This window comes from Pyrgilauda ruficollis, unplaced genomic scaffold (assembly GCF_017590135.1).
Source record: "Pyrgilauda ruficollis isolate IOZ18807 unplaced genomic scaffold, ASM1759013v1 scaffold33, whole genome shotgun sequence".
In the NCBI taxonomy this organism is placed as follows: domain Eukaryota; kingdom Metazoa; phylum Chordata; class Aves; order Passeriformes; family Passeridae; genus Pyrgilauda; species Pyrgilauda ruficollis.
Window position 1 is genome coordinate 5,051,532 of NW_024524711.1, and position 24,259 is coordinate 5,075,790.

A 24,259-nucleotide genomic window follows, 5' to 3' on the forward strand; every position below is an offset into this window, starting at 1 on the left:
GGTGAGAAAAATGCATGCTTTCCTGATGCTGCCTTTATGTTTTCTCATCACTGCAGCCATCAAAAATGTGTTTATCTGTGATGGAATTTTTACTAGATGTGGAAATTTTGCCCTTAGCAAGGTTGAAGCTGTATTATTGGTCTCAATTTTCTAATAAAGGTGGCCTGCAGTCCAGTAAGCATCAACATAAAGAACTTTCCTCAACCCTCTGCAAGCATTTATTCAAGTACAACACTATTTACTTGGCAGTTACCATGAAGTGTTGATAGAAGGAAGACACTTAGTGAAACTTAGTTTAACAAGCCTGATACTATAAAGTGGCTTGTACAGTCTGCAGTGATAATTTTTTAAAAAACTGTTTTTAAGTATTATCAGAAGAAAGTAAATTTTCCATTTTGTTGTGGGAGGACAATGAAAACCCTTCCTGTACATTGAGCAACACATCACTTTCTATTGGTTTCAGGTCACTCAAAGTACACTATAAAACCACTACATTAGGGCTAGATGGTGACAGCTGGGAGGGTCTAAGGTAACAATATACTATCTTTTTTTTTTTTTTATCTGAAGCTTCCTGGAACTTAACAACCACCTCAAACTTTCAAGATGAGTACTACGGTCTCCACATTTTCTCATGCAATACTTCCTCAGTACAGAATTTTGGTAGAGAATCTCCATGTCATTGGATTTACCTATCACATGACACAGACATCTTAAAAGTGCTGAAAAAGTTCTGTGTCAGAAAAGAGTTTCTCTTCTCTAGAGAACAGTGAGTGGGAATATGGAGGCAAAGAAGTGGCAATAGTCTCTGCCCTTGGAAATTCCTGCAGTAAAATCCTGCACATAGAATTAGAACTTCTTCCTCATGCCCACAGCTGAGACCAGCAGATGAAGGGCTGCAAAAGAACCAACCCAGCCTGCGTGCCCAGCACAGAGCTTTTACCAACATAATCAGAATGCAGAGTTTGATTTCCTGAAGACCATTATATGCAGCTCATACCAAATTAAGTGGAATAAAGAGAACAAGGCTGGTTCACTTTGCCTGCCGCTCCCTTCCTATAATCACAGCTACTCCCAGCTCTCATGCAATTAGCAGTTCTCACATGCTATCAAGTGCTTTCAAGTCCTTAGGAAAGAAAATAATAAATATGAATGAGTAACATCTGAAAATACTGACACAAAGTACCATGACTTCTAAAAATTACTTGCTTTCTGTGATTAGATATTTCTTTGATGTTTAAATTAATCTTTTCAAAACCCTACCTCCCACCTTCACATTCCTAATATGACAGAATTGCATGAGGGGGAAGAAGTAACTACACACAGATAAGTTAAAACACAATACAGCAGTACTGGTATTTGATCAGATGTACCCTCCAAACTAGATTCTTATGTTTCTGTATTACCAGGGACATTACTGAATGAAGAATCCATTACATTTCAAAAGACTTAATTCAATTTTCTCCTTCCCAAACACAAGTCAGTCCCATTTTGAGACCCTTTTGCCATTAACAAGTTCAGTGATGAACTGAAAAATCCATAGATTAATCAATTATACATGGAGTTTCAGAATTTTACCTCAGATCCCTTCAGGATACCTTTCAATAATTGTTCAGTAAACACAGAAAATGTGAAGTATTTTTTCAGATTTTTTAAATGATGCCTTGCTAAACAATTCTCTTATTCTCCAAGCTGATACTTTCTGGTTTGTCACCAAACAAAACCTTCTGAGCCTATTTGATAACAGCCCCTCAATGCAGGAAGCAAGTTAAGTATTATAAGTAAAAGCAACCGAAGGTGTTTCAAGTTCATCACACTTGCATATTGATGGTATTTCTACTGAAGCAATAACTTTTACTGTATTACAATTTTATTGCAATAAGGTTTTCATCAGTTTCTGAAAAGCAGAACTGAGCCAGCTGCTCTGCAGATGAGTAACAAGCAAAAAGCCACAGTGCCAAGAATACGGGAGGTCACTTTTTTCCAGCCACTACCGCGGGCGCTCGCTGCGCCGGCGATCGCACGGTGCTGTGACAGCTGACGCTGCATCTAATTTTAAACCAGCACGCGTTTACCAGGCACACCGAAGTGCTCAGCCTGTGGGGCTTTTCCTCCCAGAAAGGGGAGTAGCGTGGGAGAGAGCGTAATGCTAACACTTTTTATTTCTTTTTTTTTTTTTCTTTTTCTGGCGGGGCGGAGGGGGGAGAGAGGAGAGAAGAAAAAGAGAAAGCCCCAAACGTGTTTAGAAGAAGGAAGAAGAAACAAGCTGTGGAGTGCAGCAGATGTGTAGAAGTGTTTTCGGCTTGTCAGAAATTCCTTGAGGCCAGCAAACTTGGCCGCCTCAAATCCCCCGGCACCCGAGGGTCGCTCCCCTCGAGCCCCGGCCGAGGGCGGCCCAGAGGCCGCTCCCCGGCCGCCATCCCCGGGCCCCCGCGGCCGGAGCTCCCGCTGCGGGCCTGCCCGGGGGTCTCTCGGGGACCCTCACCCGGGGGCCTCGGCGCAGCCCGGCCTCCGCGGCAGCGAGGGCACGGAGGCGGTCGGAGAGAGGGAGGGACGGCCGGCCGGAGGGATGGGGCTCTCCTCGGCCTCCCGGAGCGTTACCTAGAGCCGCGGCGCAGCCCCGCTCCGCCAGCCAGGGCAGCACGTCCCTGCGCAGCTCGAACTCGGGCACCAGGCGCAGCAGCATAGCCCCGGCCCGGCCCGCCGCCGCTCCGGCTCAGCTGCCCTCAGCCCGCCCCCTGCGGGGAGGTGCGGGGGGGCCACGGCCCTCGGGGGTTCCGGCGGTTCCCGGGTCGCTCCCGGCGCCACCGGCCCTTCCGCTTCCTAGCGGGCGCGGCCGCGGCGGCACAGCGCCTCCGAGCCTCCCGCGGCGGGCGGCTCCGTGCCGCGGGCCCGCCGGACTCGGGGGCTCTCGTTTTCCCCGTGGCGTGGGCGCACAGGCTCCTCCTCAGGCCGGCTGGAAGAATCGCAGAATCACAAAATATTCTGTGTTGGAAGGGACTCACAAACATCATCAAAGTCTAGCTCCTGACCGTGAGCAGGTCAGCCTCAAGAATCACACCATGTGCCTGAGAGCATTGTCCAGACGCTCCTTGGTGCTGTGACCACTTCCCTGGAGAGCCTGTTCCACGGTCTCTCCATCTTCTGGGTGAAGAACCTTTTCCTAATATCCTACCTACACTTCATCTGGCACAGCTGGAAGCCATTCGCTCCTGTCACTGGTCCCCACAGAGAAAAAGGGGCAATCCTTTAGGAAGCTTCACCACGGAGTGACTCCAGGCGCCTCAGACAGCAGCCTGTCAGTGAGGGCTGGAGTTGAGCTTCAGTCACTTGGTGTTCACAAACCAGGAGGCCCCGTGTTGAGTTGCCGTGCTCGTGATCCCCCAGGAAGCATTAGATGTTTTCCAGAACTTCAAGTAGCATCCCTGTTTTCTGAGACTGTTCACTCTGAAATTGCTTGTTGAATAGATGGAGTCTCCGTAAACTGCTGGCAAAGCTTGGGATATCTTCTCAGACTAGGCCTGGCCTGTTTGTGCTTTTCATCTGCAAAGGAGGTAAAACTTCATGTAATCTTAGGGGAGGTTGTGGTTTGTTTGCTTGGGGTTATTTTAGCTGTTGAAAATATTTGTCGCACTGATAAGGTGCTGCTCCATGGCTATCTTTAGCCTGCCTAATTACCATTTCCCTTCTGAAATGTGCTGGCTGATATCAGCCAGCTAAAGGTGGCATAGAAGTGGAGGGGGGCTGTGAGGACACACACCAAGCTCAACATACAGAACAGCTTGAACCTGTTCTAAGAGCTAATCCCTGTACCAAGTTTTTCCCCATCACTGCTGAGAGCTGGAACTCTAAAAAGGCCAGATCAGAATCAGCTATATCTGCAAAGTGTGGGTGAAAGGCAGGTTGATAATCAAAATGCAAAGCAAACATGTTCTACTTCTCAATCTCCATATTGCCAACTTTTACAATTTTACCACAAGTTTTGTGTTCAGCATTTTTCTTAAAGCTCCTTAGATCAAGTGGTTGTGCAAGAATTTCAGCTTATATTTTCACTGTTATGAAATAATGCTTGAAAATGTGGCTGGAGTATTTATTTCAGACACGAAAGTAGAAAACAGACAAGAGGTCCTGAATGGATGCATTTTTTGAGATAAAAATGGGCTGCTTCATGACTATGAGAATGACACAGCTGGAAATGACACAGCTGGAGAGGCAAGCAATGGAAGGCAACAAAGCCAAAGAAATGACTGATCCTGCAAGTATGTGCAAAAGGGGACATTTTCACATGGGGAAAATCTCCTGTACCCAGATCTAGAGTTCATGTTTATTATGTAAACTCTGCATTCCTTGAACCTTCAGTCTGGCTATGCACATCAGAGGCCATATCTACAGGCCCAGAGCTCCGAGTTGACTTCCTAGAAGCACAACACATTCCTCAGAAAGCACAAAGCTGACTCATTCAGACTTCTTCAAGTAATAACTCAGTATAGAGTATTAGGACACCTTAACCTGATGCATAAAATTAAACAGTTGATGAAAAAGACATAAGCATCTAAAAAAACCCTTCGGCAGTCTTTGAATTAAGACAGAGCCTGATATATTTTGATATATTTTTGCAAGATGGAGAAAGAAGCTCTTGGTTTAAAGAAATAACCAATTTTCTTATCTCTGTCAGATTAAATTAATGTTATAACCCATTTGTCACTTTTTCCTTGCATCAGAAAACCAAATTGTGAATTTTGCTTTCAATTTATACTCAGTTTCCTTTTCTGATTATCTGATTCACTTAATTTTGGTTTTTAGTTCCAGTCTGAAGCTATGCAGGCACAGGAGCTGATCCCAGTGGAACAACTTCCAGGAGTGGGATGTGAAACTAAAGCTCCCATTAAAAAAGAGACAAATTAAATTTCTCTCTTTCTTTTTAATTCAGAAATCTGTTCCTGCCTTAGTAACAGGAGGATCTCCCTTGAATTTTTATCTGGATATTGAGTCTTAACCACAGGGAAATCATTAGAGAGCAATAATGGCCCTACTGATTGTATTGTAACCATTATTATGATTATTTTACTGCTAATAACAATTTTTGTGCTAACTTCCTATGTCCCTATAATCCCTTTTTACACAGTTCATATGGCAAGAATTAGAAAATTTTACCATGACACAAGTGTGGGTCTGATGAGGCATTGCAGCCTGACATGGCAGGGATGGGTGTAAGGCACCTTTCAGCTCTCAACAGAGCAAACCTTTGTTCATGGACAAAAACACAGATCCATAAACCATCGATGTGTTCCACTTTGGGAAATTATACATAGGACTTCTTATGAAGAATGAATATCTGAAATAATTATTTGAGCACATGACAGCCTGGCAAACAGTTTGTGACTTTTTTGGGAAGTACTGCTTACTGAGGGCAGCCTCTTTTCCCGCCGTTCCAGTAATAGAGGGTTTATTGTCATCATGTCTAGACAGTTGTTTCCTTGAATGTTTTCATCCAGTCAAACACAAAAAATATACATAATTTTTCTTTCTGAAGTCAGTGCTTAATATGTTTACTAAATCCTCTTGGCACAATAGGATGCAATTTGAAATCAATATTTTAGTAGTGAAGTGTGCGATTCAGAGTTAGCAGAATAAAATACCTTTATTTCAGTGTGTGAGATTACCTCTTTTTTAGTCTCTTTAATCACTGAATATCAACATAGATCTGAGTTATTTCACTGAAATCAGTCAGCATCTGTTGTGGAAGCCAGTGCTTCATGGACGTGCTTTTGTATGCTTTGTTTAATAATTCATCATAGGAAATAGTCTTTCAACTGCTAATGAAAAAATCATCTTGCTATTCATGCTCGTGTTGAACAGCACTTTTTTTTTTTTTTAATGGCTTCATTGAAGTCAGTAACATGCTCAAGCCAGTAACATGAGTGAACGAGGCTCCTGAAACAGTTAAGGTATTCCTCAAAGTGAGGGAGGGGAAGAGAATGGGACTTAGGGAAGTCTCTGACTATCATCCAAGTGGCATTTTTGTTTCCGCTGCTTCTCCCTCCATGGCCCAGGCTCTGAGGCTCCTTTGTTCTTTCCAGAGACTAACCCCTGCTAGTGCTGATGAAAGCCCTGTGAGCACACACTGTCTCAACAGCTGTTGGAGGAGCTCTTGGCTCTATGTTTATTCTTCAGCTCCAGCCTGATTGGGATTCATCAGTAAGGTTTAGAAACTTGGTGTTTTTTCCTTTGTGATGTTTCAGTTTTGACTGCATTTTGAATTGCAAGAGGACAGTGTCAATACTTTGCAACAGAGTTGCAATTCTCTTGTGAATTGTTATAATAATGCATATATCAGCAGATCAGTTCAAATTTCTTACACTTTTTAGATGTCTTTCCATTACCATTTTTATTGTAAAATGAAAGAAATATTTAGCACAAATGCATTCCTTCAAAATGTAAGGTTGCAGCGCTGTAGAATGGAGACTATAGACAGGGATAGCACAGGATGAACACATATGTCTGACTTTTGTCTCACTGAGCTTCAGGCACTTTGAAATAGGGTTCTAATGTGAAGTTTTTTGTTTAGGGCCCTTCTAGTTAATGAGGAAATATAAGAATTCCAGAGGGTACTTGATACCACATGGTTTTAGCAGTTAATTTAAGATGCATTTTACCTCATTGTGGATGCTTGTTCTCCTGTCCCCTCAATTCTGCTCTCCTGCCTATGTGCAGCTGAAGGCCTGGAGGAAAGTGGCACTGTCCCTTCCCATGTCTGCCTCCAATTAGATCATATCCAATGTAGTATGGAAGGGGGCCCTGAGGGTGCAGTTTGATGGGCAGCTGATCTAACAGCTCATGATGGTTGAAAGGATGGACCCAGACATTATTCCCTTCTTGTTTTCTTCTCCCTTCCTCATCCCCAGGTCACTCAGCCTCTTTCTTGGTTTGCCAGCTCTCCTGTCCATCTAACACCTCTGTGATCCAGCTGTATTGGCTAACACACTAAAATCCATTTACTTTTTTTTAATGGTTTAATTTTCTACCAGCTTATGAAGGTGTCTCCAGTCACAGAAGGCCTTTACAAGTCCACAGCCATTGCAAAGGGGAGCAGTGGTTGTGTGGCCCTGGCAGCAGGGAGGGGAATGGAATAGATCTCCCTGTACGGGTGGCAGTGAAGTGTTAGACTCACATGGTTCATTCAGACCCTTTGCAAAATGCCTTCCTCTGACATTCAAGTTGAAAGAAGCAGTCATTTTTGCCCAGCATTGCTCTGGTCCACTGCCCAGCCACTGCTGGCATAGTTTCCAGACCAGAGAACTGATCCAACTGAAAAGTAGCCTTGAGGGAAGAAAGAAGGAGGTGGAAGAGGATGGTTTCAGTAATGTCAGCTATCTATCAAGGTTACTGAAACCTTATGTCAACAAAAATTACAGAACTGGGAATAAACCACTCATTCTGGGTGAAAGACCTTGGGAATACTGCTTTTCCTGATGTTGGTGCTCACTTAGATCAGTGTAAGTTTCTGCCAAACTGCAGCCTTAGGATGTGGTTAATGGTAGTAGAGGCACCTGCTTCCCTTGACTTACAGTAACAGGAGTCTAGGTATGAGATTTTAGCTGATTGAATTCAGGTGAGTAAAACCTACTTTTAGCCTCCTTGGCCTGCTTTTCTGTGTCCATCAGGATCAGTAGAAACCACTGCTTTTTAATACCTTATTTGTATACTCTAACAACCATTTCTTTGATACTGTGCAACACTTTTAATGTACTCAAATTATTCTCTAAAAATCTGAATACATTTCCCTGGCACATCCTAAAAATATCTTTTATTTATTATATGTTGGTTCCAAACAAATGTCACATTAATAAGCAGAGAGGCCTGGGTAGGTGTACGTCATCAGTCACGCAGTAGTTTCTTCTTTCAAAATACTTCCAGAATTAGGTCTGACCTCTTTTAACAATGAACTATTTATAGGATTCATAAGGGCCTTATCCTCCAACCCTGACTCAGCCAAAACTCACCACTGACCTTGACCTCCTGTAGTCTATTCTTGTAGCCTTACTCATGTGAGGAGCTTTTATTCACTGACCTGACTTGGGGAGCGTATTCCCATGAGTATGATTTTGCAGGCTTGGTTCCCAGCTCAGTGGGACATGGTAAAATGCCACAGAATCAATTCCTGATATGCATGTTATTTTTACAATGTTATAAGTACAAAAATAAGGGAAATATGCAGCTAAGTTCTGCATTCAGTACTGCAACTGAGTGTTATTACATTATATGTGTACAGCTACAAATGAAAGCATTAAATTCTCATTTTCGAAGACAGTACATGTATTTTTAGAAGAAAACAGCCACTAGATATCTCAATCATAAGAATTATTACTAAAAGTACTTGATTTTTTTCTCAGGAAGATACAACTGTTTTTACGTAGAATATTATTGTAGTGTTAGGTGATTACACTAGCACAGTATGACAATGACAATCTTATTTCTGTATTTTTTGTGTCTTTTTCTAAAAACCCTTCTAACTAGTGTTGATTTTTTTATAGCCCAGTCTGTCATGGGTTCTAACCAAAAGGCACCTTTTGCTTTCTTCTTCGTCTTTCTCCCATTTTGGGCCATTGACTCCTCATTCCACTGTAAATGACATCAGTCCAAAACTGAGCAATGCTGCAACTGGGCTTGATTCCACCTCTTCCCACAGCACTGTTAATTGTTCTTATCACAGCAGGAGTACAGAAACCAAAAATTTACTTAAAATTGCATATGGATGCATTGTTGTACCTTCAGAAATGGTCAGTTCCAAATGCTTCTGAGAAAGGTGCAAGCAGCCCTGTGGTTGTCAAATAATGATACTGTGCACCTGTGTTCAATGTTAGGTTTCATTCTGATCTCTGATAGAGACTGATTTATCCTTAAAGTGTAACATTTAATATTCCAGGGTATTCAGATTAATTAAAACTGTACATATTCTCAAAATCCATAGAAATGTTTAATTCCTTTTTAAGTTTTAGGCTCAATGACCTTTTTTATCACAGTCTAATTACAGGGTACATGAGAAGTAAGAGAAAAGTAAGAGAATTATTTAAGAAACTTCCATCATTTAATTGCTTTGAATTAATTTCAAAGTCCTGCTCCATCTTTCCTATAGCACATTTAGTCTTCTGTGCTCTTTTCTAAGTCAATCACAATTAATATTTTAAATTTTTCTTCAGAGAAGCTGCTTTCCATGCTCTATGTCATGCTTGTAGCTTTTCCTGAACATCTGAGGAGGGCCTTTCAAAAACCAACTTTAAAACCCAGAACTAATGTATATGCACTTATTTTCCCATTTTGTCAGGATACTCAGGAGTGTGGTTTTCCTTTACATGGTCAGAGGTGTTTGGCCTATCATGATCATGGATAGGCCTTCCATAAGTCTGTCATTAGACACTGTATCAACCACTTAACCTAGTGATAAATATTCTTATTTTATAATTCCTAGAAATCTTTTTTAGCCATATTTTTGTGGATATATATGCATGTTACTGACTTAAGGTACTATTAGATTGTTAGATGATTTTAATGAGAAGGTTTGTATGTTAGCTCATGAACTTTTTCATTCTTACAGTATTGGATGTACCCTGCCTGTGTTTTATTTTAAATTTATCAGTTTATAACATCTGTGTTATTTCCTCTGTAATCCTTCTACTGTTTTTGTATTTTTATTAAAAGAATAATATTGTTATAATAAATGTTCTCTGCTCAAGAAAAAAAAAAAAAAACTAAACAGGGGTGATTATTTTTTTTGTGTAAAACTTCAGACTAACTAAGCCAGTCAGATCAAAGGTCCATCTAAATAACATCTTGCCTCTGACAGTAGCCAGTAATAGATGCTGAGAGCAAGCATATATAAAAACATAAAAGATTTTTTTTCCTTCTCTTGCAATTCTTCCAGATTATAAAATTAAGGAATCAAGACAATCTTGAATATACTATTTTTTTTTTTTTTGCCAGCCAAAAAATCCTATCATCCTGCCTGATAATTTTGTGTGGTGTACTGTAATTTTTAAGTTAAGAAAAAGTTAACTTAAAAAAAAAGTAATTATTCATTCAGGATTTTATATACATCTATCACATTTTCCTTATTCCAAGGTGAGAAGTATATTTAATATCCTTTAATGTAAAATATATGCCCTACTTCTTACAATCCTTATTAAACTTCTTTGTGTTTTTCTGAGGCTTGTGTTTGAATAGGCCTACAGAGGCTTTATTCTTTGTAATTGTTGTTTGTATTTTCTTGGGAGTGCCATTGATCCATAATTTGCATCTTTAATATTGTAATAAAGTTCCCTTTAATTTTTCTTATGTCAATGACTATTTGCTTGTCAAATTCTCACCTAGACCTTCTCATTTCCATTTTGTACTTGATTTTCCATAAGTATCTTTTTGAAGGCACGTAAATGGGTGGTTTGCTTTTCACAGGCGCAAAAGCCATCTAATGTTAATTATCAGTTGTAGCTCACACATTGCTTTAAGCTTTGGCCCTAGGGCAGGAAGCAGCTGTCCAGGACAGCAGACTGGTGGGGACAGTTAAATTGCTGCAGAAACAGTCTGTACGTGGCAACGTCCTTCAGAAGACTTAGGAGAACAAGATGAACCCATGAGATTCAACAAGGCCAAGAGCAAGGTCCTCCACCTGGATTGGGACAATCCCCAGTATAGATACAGGCTGGTGGATGAAGGGATTGAGAGCAGCCCTGATGAGAAGGACCTGGGGACGCTGGTGGATGAGAGCTGGACATGACCTGGCAATGTGTTCTCTCTGCCCAGAAAGCCAGTTGTGTCCTGGGCTGCATCCAAAGCCATGTGACAGCAGGGAAAGGGAGGGGATTCTGCCCCTCTTTCTTTGTTCTCATGAGACCCCACCTGGAGTTCTGTATCCAGGTCGGGCATCTTCTGCACAGGAAAGAAACAGACCTGTTGGAGCCGTGTCAGAAGAGGCTCACAAAAATGTTCAGAGGACTGGAACACCTCTCTTATTGAGGACAGGCTGAGAGAGTTGGAGTTGCCCAGCCTGGAGAAGAGAGGCTTCCAGGAAGATGTTATTGTGACCTTTCTTTATTTAAAGGTGGCTTATATGAAAGATGGAGAATTACTTTTTACTGAGGCCTGTGGTCATAGGAGAAAGGCCAATGCTTTTAAACAGTAAGGGAGTAGATTAGGTTGCTTATAAGGAAGAAATGTTTTATGGTGAGGGGTGGGTGAGCCACAGGACCAGATTGCCCAGCTGAAGTTGTGGATACCCCATCCCTGGAAATGTTTGGGTTTGGATGGGAACTCTGTGCAACCTCCCTGCCCATGTCAGGAAAAGAGGTTTGGACTAGGTGATCTTTAAGGTCCCTTCTGATGCAGATTGATTCTGTGTTCACTACTTGCCAAACCCATTTTCTCACCTGCTTGTTGCCCAGTAGGAAGAGAGTGGCCATGGAAAACAGCAGTGCCTTGCAGTTGCAGTAGGTTTTACATGTTCACACATTCCTAGTGGGGACTGTGGGTAGGGAAATGTGCAGGGTGGTGCTGGCCACACAAACAGTGGGACTGTGGCTCTTAGTTATGGGAACAAGAAGCTTGCTTAGTTTTCATGCTCTAAATTGCTTAAGGACCTCAGATTAGATACTCTATACTGCTTTGTGGACTTGGAGCCTAATGAGGTTAGCTAATGAGTTGTATGTCCCTTATTGTGCAGAACGAATGTTTCTACAAAGTTTGGTTTTACAAACTCCATGAATAATAGCCTTGAGTGGTATTCTCAGGCTGGGAAAAAAATTACATAAAAATGTAAATACATCTTTAAAAACCAGTTTTAATTACTTAAAAGCTAAGTGCACCAAATACCTTAATTCTAATTGTCTGACTGTTGTGTGACTTCTCTCTGAAGTGAGGTTACAATTATTTAGGTACCTTAGAACACCTTGATATTTTACTGTAAACACACTCTTTTTTTTTTTAATTTTTTTTTTATTACCACAATCTTATTTTTTATTCTACCTTTGAATTACTGGTACATATCTCTTTTTCTCAAAATCCTGAAATAGTATTTTTGGTTCTGAATGTAAAGATCAGCTTCATAGGTCACTTTAAATATCAGGACAACTCAGATTGCCTGAACTAAAGGCAGTGAAGTCAGTTGAAAATAATACAGCCTGCTGCTGCTCTGCTTTTTGTCATTTCTGGAGAGGTTTGAAGTTGGTGAATATATGGAAAGTTAGAAAAAGAGCAATCTTGCTTAAAATCTAGGTGGAGGTATAAAATTTTCTCCATTAAACAACCTAATGAAGTAATCATTAATCAAGAGTCACTGAGGAGGGCAGGCAGCATCCTGCAGAGCTGCTTTTCCAGCTCGCTGATCAGGCTCTGTTCCTTCCACTGAGAAACTCACTGAGGAAACAGGATGAATACACAACATGCAAATCTAACCAGTTCTAGGTGCTTTTTGTAGTTCTCCCATGACTAAGAAGCTAATGATCATGAGTAATTTATTTCAACCTTTTATCCTATGTCTTTATCTGAAGATGGGATCCCCCAAGATGTCACCTCCCCTAAACTGTGGAAAGCACAGAGCAGTAATTTGTAACCTCCTCTCAGTGCTTCATTTTCAGCTGTGCCAGTCTATAAAACCAGCACTTCTCCAGCACATCTGATGGGCTCACCAGGCATGCACAGTACAATTTTCACTTTCAAATGGCCAGTGCAAGTACATTTGTTTCAGGGGACTACAAACCCCTAAGACCAGCTTTCAATTTGCTCAGGCCTGCAATCCTACTGTAATGACTGCTGTCTCACCACCCTTTCCCTAGGAGCTGTCACTACCAGGAAAAGCTGAGTGTTTTGAAATATGCTGGTGTTCCTGGAAGAGCAGTTCGATCTGGGCAGACTGGCCCTTTCAGGTGAAAGGCCATGAGTTCACTTAGGAGTCCTGGATACACAAAATTTGAAGAAAGTATGTGATTCCTTCAAACAGTGAAGTAACAGCCATCCCAGTTCCCCATGACTGAAGAGGATGAGTGGGAGGTGGAAGGCTTGGTCTTCTCCAGTGAGGGATACAGAGTTTCAAAACAAGACTAATAATAAAAACATCCAAGTCTTCTAGAGAGTTACCTAAGAACCCAAACTTGTGCAACTGTTTATTGAGTGGAGGAAAATGGGCAAGAGTGGTCTGTCTGCCCCCCACCCCACCACCCCAAGGTGCTTTGTAACTACAAATACAAAGTAGTACAAAGTAAGGAATATGTAGAAATAATTAACTCAAAGAACAAAATTATTAGAGCCACAGGCTGGACCTGCTAGTGAACTAGATCAGGTTTAATAGTCTGTGAGGGTGAATTGTGTTCATGAAGTGGGAAACATGTTTTTTTCTTACAGGTTTGTTGGAATTGGCCTACATGGATGTATAAAGGTTGCAGAAGCAGGAAAACACAGGAATTACTGCTGGACCTGAAAGATAAAGCTGCAGATTTTAGGACAGCTGTGTTCATGTAAGGCATATATCATTTTTGCTTAAAAGTGGCTATCTTTGAACAGTAAGAAGTAGGTATGTTAGGGTGTGTGAGGACCACAGTAAGTTTTTGTTGGTTGGTTTTATATTATATATATATAAACACAAGAGAGAATCTTGTTGTATTTTAACTGGCTTATTGCTGTCAGACTGTCCCAGAGGCTAGATTCATATCAGCTGCTGTTAGCCCATGAAGATATAGCTGATGCTACTAAGAATTACATTTTATAGCATGCTTTCTGAACTCTGTAATGCAGCCTTTCCCACCTGGACTACACCTCTCACAACCCATCTAGAATACAAAATAAATGAAAAAAAGAATTAGAGGCAGATATTAAAATCTTGAAAATATAACTAATAAATATAAAAGCTGGGAAAACATTCTGTGTAGCAAAACCAAATTAACATAAGTAGCATAGCATCTTTAAACTTTCTTTTTTTAATTGAAACAATTCCAGAATTAAAGTCACTTAAGGCTTGTCTTTAGGCCAGACTGACTGGAAAATGCTTCAATTTCAATGAACCACTGTTTGGTTTAGTCTGAAACTGGTAAGACCTGAAAAGCTTCCACAAAATCTCATTTAAATATAGCAATGCCCAATTTTGGTAATGTAACATGTACAAACAAGATGTCCATCAGTTTAGTTGGCAATTTTGAAAGATTTCCACTAAATACTCTGCAATCTTCTGAAGCATTTGAGAACCACAAATACTGTGGACTTTTTTCCCTATTTAGAGAATAAATGTAGCTTACTTTTTACTGGTTTTTTATGCTAATATTTTTTATTCCTGCTTCAGTGTTGTTGATACAGTAAAGCTTTTTCTCAGTGCTCAGCTTTTATTCTGTTGGGTGCTGGTTGTGCCTTTTGACCTGTGCTGGGGATTTACTGATACAAAATAGGAACATAATTTGGTTTGGACCAGAATTTGATGTACTATTTTTAACGTCTGTATTCCACGTGCATCTTTACAGATTATACTTAGGGGCAAAGTATTGGTGCACATTTGAAAAGTAGCTTTCTAGACACTAGCTATACTTACTAGCTAGTAATCTTACTGTGGGAATAAGATTGGTATTTAAGGGAAAAAATTAGTGAATTCTATCTCATGATTTTTTTGTTTTGTTTCCTCTAATATGAATCAGATTGACTATATATTCTTGAATGTGTCATTTCAGCTTTCAGTTTCTAATTTTACAGTACTAGGTGACCAAGACTGCATTCAGATCAGGGCTTGTATTTTTACAGACAAATGTAATTTTTACCGTAAAAAAAATACATGTGAAAACTCAAGCTGCAATTTGAATAACTAAAGAAAGTAAAAGTCAGGTTTACACAGATCAAAGGAGTTACAGCAGTGAAGAGTTTGATTCTAAGGCAAATCAAAATGTTTTGCCCTCTCTAATGGGGTGATGCAGTCACCATGACTGCAATGGGGCATCAGTTTACAGTGTGGTTCATTTAAACTATTTCTTTACCAGAAGTGCAGGCAGTCAGCCATAAAAGTGGCCAAACCAGGAATGCATTGTACTAATGTTTATGAAGTCAAAAAAACCCAAGCAGAAACCCTTTAGCCATTTTGTCCCACTTTGTCAGCTCTTTTAAAGTTTTGCAAAGAAAGGGTGATATGGAATATGTTTCATTTTCAATAAAACCATGCCAGAGAAAATTCTGAGGGCATAAGCCACATTTCTAGAAATTGCAATGACTCAAGTGACCTCTTGTTCTGACAACTGCAATTTTAAGCCTGGACTACTCTGATATGTAATCAAGATAGGGAAAAAGAAACAGTGATGTGGGCAAAACAGACAGGACTGGATTGCATCAGAATATGGTGTTTGTTTTCTTGTCTGACTCAATATAGTACATAACTTTGAGATAAAGGATAGTAAGAAATTTGTGAGGACATTTGCTTTCTCTTTAATTTAGTCAGCTGTACAATTGTTTCAGGTTGGACATTTGCTTTCAGGATTATTTGTATTGTGCCATGCTAAGGGCAGCTATAGCCCTATGGAATCATGGTACTGTGAAGCTGTATGGGAATTCAGGAGATTGGTGCTTCATGACCTACACTGAGCTGATCAGCTGTATCCTAGACCATCCTCAATGCAAGTATGCTTAAGTGATCTTACAGCTTCCCATTTCCTAAAGCCTTTCTAGTTCATTGCCTTCAAGCTAACCTATTTTGGTATTTAACAATCCTTTAAGTTGGAAAGCATATTCCTAATGTCTATTCTAAATCTCCCAAGATGTAAAATAACCTAGTTATTTCTTGGTTTTCCTCTTGTGACCATGAGTAGGAATTAACTATCTGCTCTTTTTTTAAGGAGAGACTATTTTATTTTTTTTTAACCTACAGTTATTTTAAATATGTATCCAATATGATAAAGTGCATTAATACTGGAAGGGTGAGGATTTGCTGCATTGGACCTAGTTAGTGGTGTGTGCTCACTGTCCTTTCTGTGTGCCAGCCTGCTACTCTTCTGTAGCAGTAAGAGAAACCCTCCCTTTGGCCTGTATTTGCACTGGTGCAGCCTGGTGGAGATTCAGTAACTTCTTGCCCTGCTCTGAATTTTTGCACTTGTAGTGCAGATGTGGCAAGGGCCTGTGGTGTTGGCAAAAACCTGTGTTCAGTGAATTTGTCTCAGGCATAAATTTTATCCCTTACACAAGCGTAACCTCAAAATGAGCTGATCCTGCCATTGCCTGAAACTGTGGAATCCTGTAGACCACAGCGATAGCTTTGCAGATCAGGACAACATTTAATTCAATGTTTTAACCTCTTTAAATATTTGTAATTACTAAAAGCCAAATTAGATTATCATGTAATGCTGAAGAAGCTGAATTCTGTTGAGTTAATCCTGAGTAATACTGCTGCCCATAAAAGCGAGCTTGACCTCAATGTGTATGACAGACAGGATTAATCAATTTAAAATGTTTTCAGTATTTCAGATATGTGGAATGCTGTATAAATGATAAATATCAGTTTCCCTAGCTGAAAATTTAAAAAAGCATTTGCCCCAGTAACCAACATTTGATCACAATTTAATTTAGTGACTGTGGTTCTACAAAGTGGCTGTGGTCATCCTGCCCTTATTCATGGCTGTGCAGAGGGATCTTAGTGCAAATATGGTAAATGGGGGTAGTAAAAAGTCTGGGATAGTAAAAGGTCAAGAGCAACTCAGCAAATCAAAATTAACTCCAAGAAGTAACAAGTACATTTCAGCAGATCTCTTTTCTTCCGTCCCCCCGTCATGCTTTGAAACAGGTTTATCACATAAACAGACTGTACAGTGGATCTGTGGCATTTAAAGGAGCATTTATGGGGCCTACCGACAAATTCAGAATCTGGGCTACCAACTGTCCAAAATTTCAGGAATCATTAACAAAAAGGAATTTTGTTTAGCTCATGGTTACAGAAAAATCTCTAATGTGACATCTGGGCTGCAGAACTGGTGCTGCACTATCTTATCTAAATTGCAGAGATACCAGAGGCCTCCAAAGTGTGAATATTTTTTTACTTTTCTTTAGGTCATTTTTAGATGACAATAACACCTTTATAGTACTTCCTATTCATCCAGCTAGTTAAATGCTGGCCAGATTCTACACTTGATCATTGTACAAATCATCCTCTGGTATTAAATGAGAAGTGACTGGGCCAAGTGTGAAGTACAGGCTTGGAAATTTTGCTGTCCCTGAGCCTTTCTGTAGCTCCAAACATCCCTGGTGAGATCCACCACCATATTCCTGAGTGTGAACTAATGATTGCTTCCCTAAAGGCATGCAGCCATCACAGTCTTATTTCTTAGTTTCATGCAACTCTAAGTCTTTAGTTGAAATTCATTTGGATTTTTACAGAAAATTCAATGTCAATCGGTATTTCCATGTGGCTTAGAAGAACAGGAGCCACACAAAAATGGAAGCAACTCTACATCTTGCACTCAGTGCTCTAATGGAAAATATAAGCACTTGGTTTCCCAGTAAACCTTCTCAGAGCTAATTTTAATGTAAACAGACTACTGCTTAGAGTGCTAATGTGTTTTTTGCTGTGACTTGTAGACATGTTTCACTGTTTTTTGATATTCTTTTGTAGGTGCAATACCAATCTATTGCCTACCCAAGATTATATTTTCAAAATGCAGTATTTTTTAATGTATGTGCCATTGTTCTGGAAATTTGAATTGCATATAAAAATTAACGTGAAATTTTGCATTGTAAATTGGCTTTCAATGTGCAAATTGTAGTGCATGCATGGAAGTTTTGCATCAAAGTATTGGGAAAATAGACATAAAGTGCATTTTTTCAAAAATGAGCTGATAAGGAGTTATTTGGATAATGTAAAATATGTAAGAAAAGGAGGAAGAGTAGATAAAATATCAGTACTGACATTTTTATCACTGCTCATTTACATATTTTACAAATGAAAAAGTTCAATAAAATGCCAGACCAACTTTTTCTTTCCTTACCTTGATGCAGCACTTTTAATAATTAGACACTTACTATCTAATGCAGAATTCCTTTAAGCTGTTACTTCAGATGAGTTTTCCAGAGGAAAGACTTTGAGATTTTGTTCTCCCAAAACATGGCACAGGATTCTTCTCCATGGAAAAATTCCTTCTGCTTGAAATGGGCTTTGCTTCCCAAAGCAGCAGTGGGATGGTGTAGCTTTATTCTGTGCTCACTGAAGTCCGTAGGAAGTCTTGGAAGTCTACAGAAGAGCATCAGCCTCATGGGGAACTTTACAACCAGTCAGAATCCTTTTCTACAGCAGAGCCGTGGCTGCAAATTTCTCTTTGCATCAAACACACAGTGACCAAGTCATCTAAATGCATTGGAAATCTTTGGAGCTGCAAAAAGACTCAGTGGGCTTTGAATTACTTCGAAAAGGCCTTCAAGCCTCTCTCTACAGTTAAACCTGCCCTTGAAGTTCTGCAAAGGTGTTGTATTAATTTTTTGTTAAAGTTCCTTGGGCTTGTTGAGCATAGAGTACAAAAAATTAAAATATGTTTTCCTTACAGATATTGTTCTAAAACAGAAAGGGCGTATGAGAAGAAAATACATATGAATATATTGGTGGAAACTATACAAAAGAATACAAAAGAATACAAAAAGTAAATACTCCATTCAGATTGATATGCTGGAGAAAAATCAGCCAAACCTCTATATCTGATGTGGTGTTTCACAAAGCTACTGGAGATACTAGAGGTCAATGGACAAGGGTCACCCAGTGTTTACAGTAAGTATACTGATTTTTTCAGTTTTTTTTTTAAATCTGAAGTCCCTCACGAAAGTATTTGAACTAAATGTAGGTATTATCTAATGAAAGAAAAAAGTTCTCTTCAGAGTTCTTGTCTTCACAATGAAGGATGTTATAAGGAGTCTCTGAAAGTATCTCTACTGAGATGGACACTACTCAATTAACTGGCCATAAACAATCTTGGATATGTAGAGGTTAGTTTGGGAATGGTAATGAATTATTCAGGATAGTCCAGTTTAAAGATGACAGCTGAACATTTCAAACATTGAGCAGATGTAACAGTTTCTGTATGAAGAAACTCAAAATAGTTTTGGTCTGACTGGCTTGCAGAAGAAAATTTAAGGAGGGATTTGAGAGAGAACTCTGAACTTGTGAATACAATGGGTGTTAGCCATCATTTTCTGCCCATACAAGCATTTAGGAGGAATCAAATGAAATTCTGTTGGACAACCGATTTAAAATGAGCAAGGGGATGTACTTTTCCAGTTAACATTATAATTATGCTACAGAACTAAATACCATAGAATGATTTGGACTTGAAATATATCATGTCAAGGAGTTGCAACATTCACAGATACTGTTTATAACTGTGGCACAGGATGTCAGTGTATAAACTCCAGTTAAGGATGTCCTTAGCTGCAAAGTGTCAGTGCCTGTGGATGACCTGGCTGTGGATCTGTCTCATCTCTTGCATTCATTCACTCAACATCCACTACTGGCCACTTTAGAGATAGGTTAAAGGGGGGCATGGACCCAGGTGGACTGTGACCTGACCTGCCGTGATCAAAAAATGTTGTAATAGTTTTTTCATTGAAATTTTGGAAAGAAACTCAAAAAGTCCATTGGAATTCACTCTTTGACCTCTGTGAACACAAATTACCAGCACAAAAAAAAAAAAAAAAGAAAAATAAAGGGTAAAACCAGTCAAGTTTTTAATGTTAAGCCTTTTAGTGACTATTACTGAGTAATCTTTAACCTACCATTATGGTGAGAGACCATTACCTATAAACTGCCCATGTTGCATTTGAGGGGAAAAGGAAATGGGGAAGGGTTTTAATGTATGTTGCTTGCAGTTGGAAGCACATTAATATCTCAGTTTCATCAGACCTATACTTTTTACACTCAATTTCTAACCCTTATGATTTTATCCTATTTCAACTGGTGTTGTTGGAAAAATTCCAGTTTTGTTGAACGCTTTATCCTGATAGCAAAATTAACTTTAAATGTTCTCTTCATCTGTCTAATAAACAGTTGTTTTAAAATGTAGAAAGATTTTTTAAAAACATCTGGCTTTTTAAAGCTTGAGTCATGAAGCTTATTTTATTCAATTTTAGTAGAAATTAAAGCCTTAGTGAGTAGAAATATGCATTTAGTAATCACCAACCATAACCCATTGTGAATGATAAAATCAAAAGGTAGCAACAAAACAACAGTTGGAAATATTTTGTCATAAACATTGCTGAACATTTTCTTCTAAGAAAAACAATTGAGATCACTGTTAGGTCAGAAGGAATAAGTTTGCATTAGAGAAGTGTATGATGAACAATGTGCAATAAAAGGAGTGAGAAGATCAAGTATTTGATGTTCATAGGCCATAATCTGCATCCAACTAAATTATGAGGTAATAATGTGTAAAAAAATTACCTGACCTCCAGAAAACTATTTACAAACCCTTTCTTTTTGAGACAGATGCTTCACAGTTTTTCTAGCGGAAGCTGGAAGTATTTTAAAATGTTAATTCCTCTATAGGCATTTTCTGCCAAGACGGATTATGTTATTTATGAGATTGATTTTGTTCCTGCCTTTGCAAATTATTGGTAATGACAGAATAAAAGTGCCTATCAGAATCCCCTAACATTAATGTTCTTAAGCTTAAGTCCTAAGCCTACACTTCTTGTGGCTGTGCCACAAAGAGGAGATTCCAAATTCAGCGCTTCTCAGTATGCTCTAAATAAACAACACCCAAAGCGAGGGCCAGCTACACTCCAGCAGCACCATCAGTAATTCCCTGTACCCCTTTTCTGGTGGTGGATCCAAATGCGTGTTCATGCTGGCTATCCCCATTCCTCCTCACAGGGCTGGTGGACAATAAGGGCTGATCTCCTGTACAGGACGCAGAGCTGCAGACACCTGCTCCCACACTGTCCTCTCCCCTGGTGTTGGCTGCAGAAAAACCTCCCACAGAAGCTGGATTGCAGCTGCTACTGGGGGTGTCTGCAATCAACACATGTTATCATTCAGGCTATTTTTCAGCTTAAAATGTGACTGTAAAATATAAAGGAGGCTGTTCATTATTGATTAATTGCTTAAGCTTTTAGGAGATAGAGTGAGAGGAATCGTAATAAATATCTATATCCATGTATATTTCCCTTTAGAAAAGCCAAGCAGCTGAAATCAATGAAGGCTCCAGCTTTTTGGTGATTGATTGCTTCTGCTGAGCTGGCTACTGAAAGCAGAGTGTGAGCTGGAAAGTCTGATAATTCATTAACATGTGTGAAACAGGTTTCTGAGCTCCTTCAACAGCAGCCCTTGGAGCAGCCTTGTGGCAGGAATGGAGCAAATGGAGAACAATTAACTGGGGGAGCAAATTCATGTTCAAGCAGAGAAGGATTTATTTCACATTGTCATTAGGTGTCAGAAAGTTTATCTGTGTTCTTTCAGAAACAGCCAAAAGCACCAGCCCTCCTACCCCCCAGGTGAAAGTCACACTAGTAACACTAAGAAAACTTTCCATATTTATTTGTGAGACACATGAGAATCATAATGTGTCTGCAAGAGATTTGAAGTGAGACACAATGATAGGACAGCAAGGAAAACCAAGCTCTGGAGAGGTAAATTGTATAAACGATTCCTGGAAAATATTCTTAAGGAAGGTTTGGTATCCTTGCTGCCAAATTTTCTGTGAGAAAACCTTTCTCTGTGAGGAAAAAAGATGGAAAATATAGCTTGTAATTGAATGTAAAACTGGAGGCTTACATTACTTTTTTGTCAAACAGGTCTCACTTTGTTTCAGAGTATGAGATGTAGGACCAGGGCATAGCACAATACACTTATCGTAATCTACAAATAATCCCTCAGATACAAAGGGAAGTAATATAATGTTTTAAAAAACCAAAAAAATCATCTGGATAGCTGGTAGAAAACTTAATCAATTCTTACAGAATTGATTAAAATAAAATTGATTAAAATAAAAGCAGAATTGTCTGCAGGAAGTGAACTAGTCCTACAAGAAAAAGAAACAGTTCTTTTGAGGAAAATGTGGAGATTTGAGAAAAATCCCACAGAACTCATGTTGATATTGTGCTGACCAAAAAACATGCAAGAATAATTGAAAAAAAATTAAAATTCAACACAAAGCAGAAACAGAAGAAAAAAAATTCATTGTACAGAGAATATTAAGGATAAACTTACAATAAGCTTGTGCTAATTTCTGAGGCAGAGACTGAAAGCATTTGGCAATGGAATTGTTTAAACACAGAGGTGACCAGGACATGCTTGCAGCAATTATTGCGCCAGTTTTATTCATGAAATTCAGCTAAATAATTAGTCAGCAAGGCAATCAATAACAACAGGATAGCATTAAACAGCAACATTTATGATAAAGCTGTTTCATATAACAGAACACATGAAATATCCCAGGAATTTCAGATATTTGAAAGGTATGGAGGTCTCATAGATGCACTTGCAGCCTGTATTATTTGGAGGTCAATGGACTTAGAAAACTATGTTGAAACAGCAAAGCAAACACTAAGGTAAATGAACATGATGAAGACCCTATCTTGGTTTACTTCACTATAAAACCACACCTGTGCACCCGAGAGCCTCAGTCACATGTGCAGTATGAAAGATCACTTTGGCAAAAAGAAATTTGAAGGTGTTCTCATGAACTCAACCACCTCTCATTATAGGACTGTGAACTGTGACAACAAAAATGGTGAGGCTAAAGAAATGTAACTGTCTAGCAAACCTTTAGGTCCCACCACCAAGCAGAGACAAAGAGGCCTCTCATTTCAGACAATGAAAACAAGAACCAGCAAAAGATATAAAAAGCGTGGTTCAAGACAGAGAAGCCACATTCACTCCAGGATTACCATCCTTCTGTTTTCTCATGAACACAAATTATTTCTCACTTAGAAATTGTCTGGCACAATATAGAGAAACTGTGTATTTATCTAAGATTTGCAGGTATGCAGCAACCCTCTTCCTGGGAAATCTGACAATTGTGCAATGACGGTGAGCATGCACAGTTGTGAGGAGAGGTGTGGCATACATTAGAAACCCTGGACATTCAGAACACATTGGAGGTTGTGGCTCCATGTGTAAAGCAGGCTTGGTGTTTCTCCAAGAAGCACATCTGTATGTGCACAGTTTGATGGCACAGCCCAGAAATTCCAGTTTCATTCTGCAGGTGAGGCACAGATTACTTCCGTGCACAGTGACCCAAAACTGACAGTGCATAACTCCAATTCTAACTTGAATAATTGCATATGGGTAAGAGCAGTTTCCTCTAGCTCTGTGCCTTGTTTCTTTTCCAATAGTGATTACCAAGTAAGTTTCTTGAGAAGATTGTAAGGGCCTTCTAGAAGCCCTCTCCAAATTACCTTTTGAGTGTCTGCTGATCAGTAATTCTGTGACTTCCTAAACTATTTGATGTGGGTTTATATTGAATAGTCTTAGGTGTCCTTTTGTTCCATGAATTTATCAAACTCTTATTTTGAATTCAGATACATTTTTAGCATCCACAATGTCCTGGCACAAAGTTCTCTTGATTAATAATGTGATGAGTGAAGACACAGGTCCTTTTGTTTGCCTGGAGACTGGCATCTTCTGGCTTCATTTGATATCTTCCAGATTTTGGGCTGAAAGAAACAGTTATTTCCTACTCACCTTATTCAGGCCACTCCTGATTTTACTGTTCTCTAGTATATGATTTCTTTTTGCAAAAAAAACCCCTTAATTATTTTATTGTTTTTCATCCTGTAATCACTCCGTAACTTTAATCATATTTGTTGCACTTTTCTGTATCTTTTACAGGACTTCTATATCTGTCTTCAGATGGACACATAACTATAAACACTGCTGAAGATGTGGATATGTAATGTATTTATACAACAGAAAAATAATATTTTATATTCTTGATTCTTTTTGTAGTGATTTCTAGCAATGTTTGTCCTCATTTTACATTCCTCTACAGTGAATTTTTGTTGCCTAGTCATTACATACTAGGAAGTTCTTATGTGAGTCTGCAATCAGCCATAGTATGTGTCACTGACTAATTCAGTGCCATCAGCAAATATTTTCATCCCTTTTTGACACTGTTTCTGAACCCTTGTGATCTGTGTTGAGCAATGCGGACTTCAGCACAAAGCCATGTGGGACACCATGTGTGATCTCTTTCTACTGTGAGAGGCAACTAATACTTAACCTCCTTTCTTCCCATCTTCTGAGCATTTCTTCATGTCTGATTAGCTTCCTCAAGAGCCT

General features: G+C 39.4%; 1 protein-coding gene and 1 long non-coding RNA gene across 4 annotated transcripts in view; one reads left to right on the forward strand and one right to left on the reverse strand.

Moving 5' to 3' along the window:
- Window positions 1-3,276, reverse strand: part of LOC121357364 (gamma-secretase activating protein) — a 45,314-nt gene extending 42,038 nt beyond the window's left edge. The window contains exon 1 of one of the 2 annotated variants that reach the window (XM_041474576.1): window positions 3,173-3,276. Coding sequence is in view for 1 of the 2 variants with exons in the window: in XM_041474574.1 (XP_041330508.1) it covers window positions 2,599-2,683 (85 nt within the window). In the remaining variant the exon portion in view is untranslated. Of the gene's footprint in view, window positions 1-2,598; window positions 2,734-3,172 lie in introns of those variants that run through there. The other variant, XM_041474574.1, reaches the window with a different exon arrangement.
- A 138-nt stretch (window positions 3,277-3,414) lies between these two features.
- Window positions 3,415-23,914, forward strand: LOC121357367. Of its 2 annotated transcripts, XR_005955721.1 has the most exons (5): window positions 3,415-3,551; window positions 13,387-13,499; window positions 15,469-15,630; window positions 18,537-18,754; window positions 23,810-23,914. It is a non-coding gene; the product is annotated as an uncharacterized LOC121357367 (long non-coding RNA). The 2 variants fall into 2 exon arrangements; XR_005955722.1 differs by lacking the exon at window positions 15,469-15,630.
- The last annotated feature ends 345 nt before the right edge of the window (window positions 23,915-24,259 follow it).